At 35.2% G+C, this 5,000-nt stretch overlaps 7 protein-coding genes and 1 pseudogene, besides 1 other annotated feature; 1 reads left to right on the plus strand and 7 right to left on the minus strand. All coding sequences in view use genetic code 11, as the record gives it.

Moving 5' to 3' along the window:
- petD (cytochrome b6/f complex subunit IV) overlaps nucleotides 1–988 on the plus strand; it is a 1,225-nt gene extending 237 nt beyond the window's left edge. Inside the window, exon 2 of one mRNA in view lies at nucleotides 514–988. Within this exon, the coding sequence (YP_006666061.1) occupies nucleotides 514–988 (475 nt within the window).
- Nucleotides 1–5,000: part of a sequence feature (large single copy region (LSC)) that runs on past both edges of the window.
- Nucleotides 1,178–2,191, minus strand: rpoA (RNA polymerase alpha subunit). Its single transcript has one exon. The coding sequence runs from the start codon at nucleotides 2,189–2,191 to the stop codon at nucleotides 1,178–1,180; it is 1,014 nt and encodes a 337-aa protein (YP_006666062.1).
- rps11 (ribosomal protein S11) lies at nucleotides 2,257–2,673 on the minus strand. The gene has a single exon. The coding sequence runs from the start codon at nucleotides 2,671–2,673 to the stop codon at nucleotides 2,257–2,259; it is 417 nt and encodes a 138-aa protein (YP_006666063.1).
- rpl36 (ribosomal protein L36) lies at nucleotides 2,775–2,888 on the minus strand. The gene has a single exon. It carries the CDS (start codon nucleotides 2,886–2,888, stop codon nucleotides 2,775–2,777), a length of 114 nt encoding a protein of 37 aa, YP_006666064.1.
- C329_pgp033 (translation initiation factor 1) lies at nucleotides 2,901–3,218 on the minus strand (annotated as a pseudogene).
- rps8 (ribosomal protein S8) lies at nucleotides 3,334–3,738 on the minus strand. The gene has a single exon. The coding sequence runs from the start codon at nucleotides 3,736–3,738 to the stop codon at nucleotides 3,334–3,336; it is 405 nt and encodes a 134-aa protein (YP_006666065.1).
- rpl14 (ribosomal protein L14) lies at nucleotides 3,906–4,274 on the minus strand. Its single transcript has one exon. The coding sequence runs from the start codon at nucleotides 4,272–4,274 to the stop codon at nucleotides 3,906–3,908; it is 369 nt and encodes a 122-aa protein (YP_006666066.1).
- The window catches only part of rpl16 (ribosomal protein L16), a 1,431-nt gene continuing 840 nt past the window's right edge, over nucleotides 4,410–5,000 (minus strand). Inside the window, exon 2 of one mRNA in view lies at nucleotides 4,410–4,805. Coding sequence (YP_006666067.1) covers nucleotides 4,410–4,805 — 396 coding nt within the window.

Here is a 5,000-nt window from a genome sequence, read left to right on the forward strand (position 1 = left end):
ATCTAGTTCACTTATAAGATTTAATAGTATGTAAATGTATTCATTTCCTCTGCATTGACACGATCAATACTACTATCGGAGTGAAACAAGGGATCTAAAGAAGAAGAGAGGCTAGACTATATTAGTAACAAGCAAACCTTGTATGTGTATCTCCAAGCATTTTGGAGATAAATACCAATTAGAAGGTCTGAGACGACCCAGAAAGCACTTGATCATATCATGATCTGATTTGTAAGCCTACTCGGGTCTTGAGTATTTACTTGTAAGAACGGAATTCTTTGTTTTGTAATGGATAGTTGCAATTCCATAAAAAAGAATTCAGTCAAATTTTTCTTACATTGAACCATTCCTCTATCATATATGTGGATGTGTAAAGACAGGTACCATATATATATTTTATATGGATATATGGATTCATTTGGTTCTTTTTATTCTTGCTCGAGCTGGATGATTAAAAATTATCATGTCCAGTTCCCTCGGGGGATGGATCTATAAGAATTCACCTATCCCAATAACAAAAAAACCTGACTTGAATGATCCTGTATTAAGAGCTAAATTGGCTAAAGGTATGGGTCATAATTATTATGGAGAGCCCGCATGGCCCAATGATCTTTTATATATTTTTCCAGTAGTAATTCTAGGTACTATTGCATGTAATGTAGGCTTAGCCGTTTTAGAACCATCAATGATTGGTGAACCGGCAGATCCATTTGCAACCCCTTTGGAAATCTTACCTGAATGGTATTTCTTTCCTGTATTTCAAATACTTCGTACAGTGCCCAATAAATTGTTGGGGGTTCTTTTAATGGTTTCAGTACCTGCGGGATTATTAATAGTACCTTTTTTAGAGAATGTTAATAAATTCCAAAATCCATTTCGCCGTCCAGTAGCGACGACTGTCTTTTTGATTGGTACCGCAGTCGCCCTTTGGTTGGGCATTGGTGCAACATTACCTATTGATAAATCCCTAACTTTAGGTCTTTTTTAAATTTTTTATTTTTAATTGATTCAATTGTGAAATAACACGACATGTGTATCTAGGGAATAGTTTCTTCAAAGCGAATTCTCCCTAGATACATCTAGTCAATTTAATTCTGAATTTATTTCTAATATAATATATGATATATTAATTGTGCTAAAGATTTCAATCTATTTTGACTAAATAAGTCCAATAGATTTAAAACTTATTTTTTGCTAAATCAATTACGAAATATTTTTCTAAAGTGCCCAATATCTGTTTTATATCTTCGCTACGAAAATGTTCAATTTTCATAAGATCTTCTTGGCTGTTATTCAAAAGGTCCAATAATGTATATATATTGGACATTTTGAGGCAATTATAGATCCTGGAAGGCAATTCTGATTGGTCAATAAAAATCGATTTCAATGCTATTTTTTTTTTGTTTTTTATGAGTTTAGCCAATTTATCATGAAAGGTAAAAGGGGATAAAGGAACCGTGTGTTGATTGTCCTGTAAATATAAATTGTCTTCCTCCATATGTAAAAAGGGAATAAATAAATCAATTAAATTTCGGGATGCTTCATGAAGTGCTTCTTTCGGAGTTAAACTTCCGTTTGTCCATATTTCGATAAAAAGTATCTCTTGTTTTTCATTTCCATTCCCATAAGAATGAATACTATGATTCGCGTTTCGAACAGGCATGAATACAGCATCTATAGGATAACTTCCATCTTGAAAGTTATGTGGCGTTTTTATAAGATATCCACGATTTCTCTCTATTTGTAATCCAATACAAAAATCAATTGGTTCTGTTAAACTAGCTATATGTTGTGTATTATCAACGGTTTCTACATAAGGCGGCAAGATGATATCTTGAGCAGTTACATATCCAGGACCCTTGACACAAATAGACGCGTCAGAAGTTCCATATAGATTACTTCTCAATACAATTTCTTTCAAATTCATTAAAATTTCATGTACCGATTCTTGAATGCCCGTTATGGTAGAATATTCATGTGGGACTTTCTCAGATTTTACACGTGTGATACATGTTCCTTCTATTTCTCCAAGTAAAGCTCTTCGCATCGCAATGCCTATTGTGTCGGCTTGGCCTTTCATAAGTGGAGACAGAATAAAGCGTCCATAATAAAGGCGTTTACTGTCTGTTCTTGATTCAACACACTTCCACTGTAGTGTCCGAGTAGATACTGTTACTTTCTCTCGAACCATAGTACTATTATTTGATTAGATCATCGAATCTTTTATTTCTCTTGAGATTTCTTCAATGTTCAGCTCTACACACGTCTTTTTTTCGGAGGTCTACAGCCATTATGTGGCATAGGAGTTACATCCCGTACGAAAGTTAATAGTATACCACTTCGACGAATAGCTCGTAATGCTGCATCTCTTCCGAGACCGGGACCTTTTATCATGACTTCTGCTCGTTGCATACCTTGATCCACTACGGTACGGATAGCGTTTGCTGCTGCGGTTTGAGCAGCAAACGGTGTTCCTCTTCTCGTACCTTTGAATCCAGAAGTACCAGCGGAGGACCAAGAAACTACTCGACCCCGTACATCTGTAACAGTGACAATGGTATTATTGAAACTTGCTTGAACATGAATAACTCCCTTTGGTATTCTACGTGCACCCTTACGTGAACCAATACGTCCATTCCTACGCGAACTAATTTTCGGTATAGCTTTTGCCATATTTTATCATCTCGTAAATATGAGTCAGAGATATATGGATATATCCATTTCATGTCAAAACAGATTCTTTATTTATACATCGGCTCTTCTGGCAAGTCTGATTATCCCTGTCTTTGTTTATGTCTCGGGTTGGAACAAATTACTATAATTCGTCCCCGCCTGCGAATTAGTCGACATTTTTCACAAATTTTACGAACGGAAGCTCTTATTTTCATATTTTTCATTCCTTACCTTAATTCTTAATCTATTTCTTGGAAGAAAATAAGTTTCTTGAAATTTTTCATCTCGAATTGTATTCCCCCGAAAGGAATGGTGAAGTTGAAAACCTAATCCTTTAAATCTTTGTTGTGTAGTCGATAAATTATACGCCCTTTGGTTGAATCATAAGGACTTACTTCAATTTTTACTCTATCTCCTGGCAGTATCCGTATAAAACTATGTCGGATCTTTCCTGAAACAGAATTGAGAATCAGATCTAAACGAATCGGGAATAGACCGTTGGGAAGCGATTCAGTAATTAAAGCTTTATGACTCCATTTTGGTTCTTAAAATTCCCTTGAGGTATAAACTAATTAGAAAGATATTAGACAACCCCCCTTTTTCTTTTTCACAAATTTAACAAATAGGAAGTTTCGAATCCAATTTTGATATTATAAAGGATTACCAGATATAACACAAAATTTCTCCACCTATTCCTTCTAGTCGAGCCTCTCGGTCTGTCATTATACCTCGAGAAGTAGAAAGAATTACAATACCCATTCCACCTAAAATTCTCGGAATTCGTTGATAATTAGAATAGATTCGTAGACCAGGTCGACTTATTCGTTTTAAATTTAAAATATTTCTATAGGGTCTTTTCCTATTCCTTCTATGTCGCAGGGTTAAAACCAAAAAATATTTGTTGTTTTCTCGATGTTTTCTCACGTTTTCGATAAAACCCTCTCGTAAAAGTATTTGAACAATATTTTCGGTAATATTTGTAGATGCTATCCGAACCACCCTTTTTCGATCCATATCAGCATTTCGTATAGAAGTTATTATCTCAGCAATAGTGTCCCTGCCCATGATGAACTAAAATTATTGGGTTCTCCAAATTTGATATAATCAACGTGTTTTTTACTTATTTATTTTTGAATATGATATGAATTATTAAAGATATATGCGTGAGACACAATCTACTAATTAATCTATTTCTTTCAAATACCCTACTAGAAACAGATCACAATTTCATTTTATAATACCTCGGGAGCTAATGAAACTATTTTAGTAAAATTTAATTCTCTCAATTCCCGGGCGATTGCACCAAAAATTCGAGTTCCTTTTGGATTTCCTTCTTGATCAATAACAACCGCAGCATTGTCATCATATCGTATTATTATCCCGTTGTCACGTTTGAGTTCTTTACAGGTACGCACAATTACAGCCCTGACTACTTCTGATCTTTCTAGGGGCATATTTGGTACTGCTTCTTTGATCACAGCAACAATAACGTCACCAATATGAGCATATCGACGATTGCTAGCTCCTATGATTCGAATACACATCAATTCTCGAGCCCCGCTATTATCTGCTACATTTAAATGGGTCTGAGGTTGAATCATTTTTTTAATCCGTTATTTGAATGCATTTGAATGCAAAGGGCGAAGAAAAAAAAAGAAATATTTTTGTCCAAAAAAAAAGAAACATGTGGTTTTGTTTCATATCTAAGAGCCCTTTCTACATTTTTGTCTATTACATTACGAAATAATGAATTGAGTTCGTATAGGCATTTTGGATGCTGCTAGTGAAATAGCCCTTCTGGCTATATTTTCTGTTACTCCACCCATTTCATAAAGTATTCGCCCCGGTTTAACAACAGCTACCCAATATTCAGGGGATCCTTTTCCTGAACCCATACGTGTTTCTGCGGGTCTTAGTGTAACTGGTTTGTCTGGAAATATACGTACCCATATTTTTCCACCACGACGTGCATTTCGTGTCATTGCTCGTCGGCCTGCTTCTATTTGTCGAGATGTAATCCAAGCAGGTTCAAGTGCTTGAAGAGCATATTTACCGAAAGAAATATGATTACCTCGATAAGATATTCCCTTCATTCTTCCTCTATGTTGTTTACGGAATCTGGTTCTTTTGGGGTTATAGTTGATGGTTGTTTCTGAATTCCATCTCTACTACAGAACCGGACGTGAGAGTTTCTTCTCATCCAGCTCCTCGCGAATAAAAGGATTCCAAAAAATTCAATTTGAATTAAGCTAGAAGAGTCAATCTTAAGTTAAGATATATATGTATTTACTGAGTAATACCTTGAACGTGGGCTTCTTTGAGATTTC

The sequence above is a fragment of the chloroplast genome of Capsicum annuum, assembly GCF_002878395.1.
Source record: "Capsicum annuum chloroplast, complete genome".
Taxonomy (NCBI): domain Eukaryota; kingdom Viridiplantae; phylum Streptophyta; class Magnoliopsida; order Solanales; family Solanaceae; genus Capsicum; species Capsicum annuum.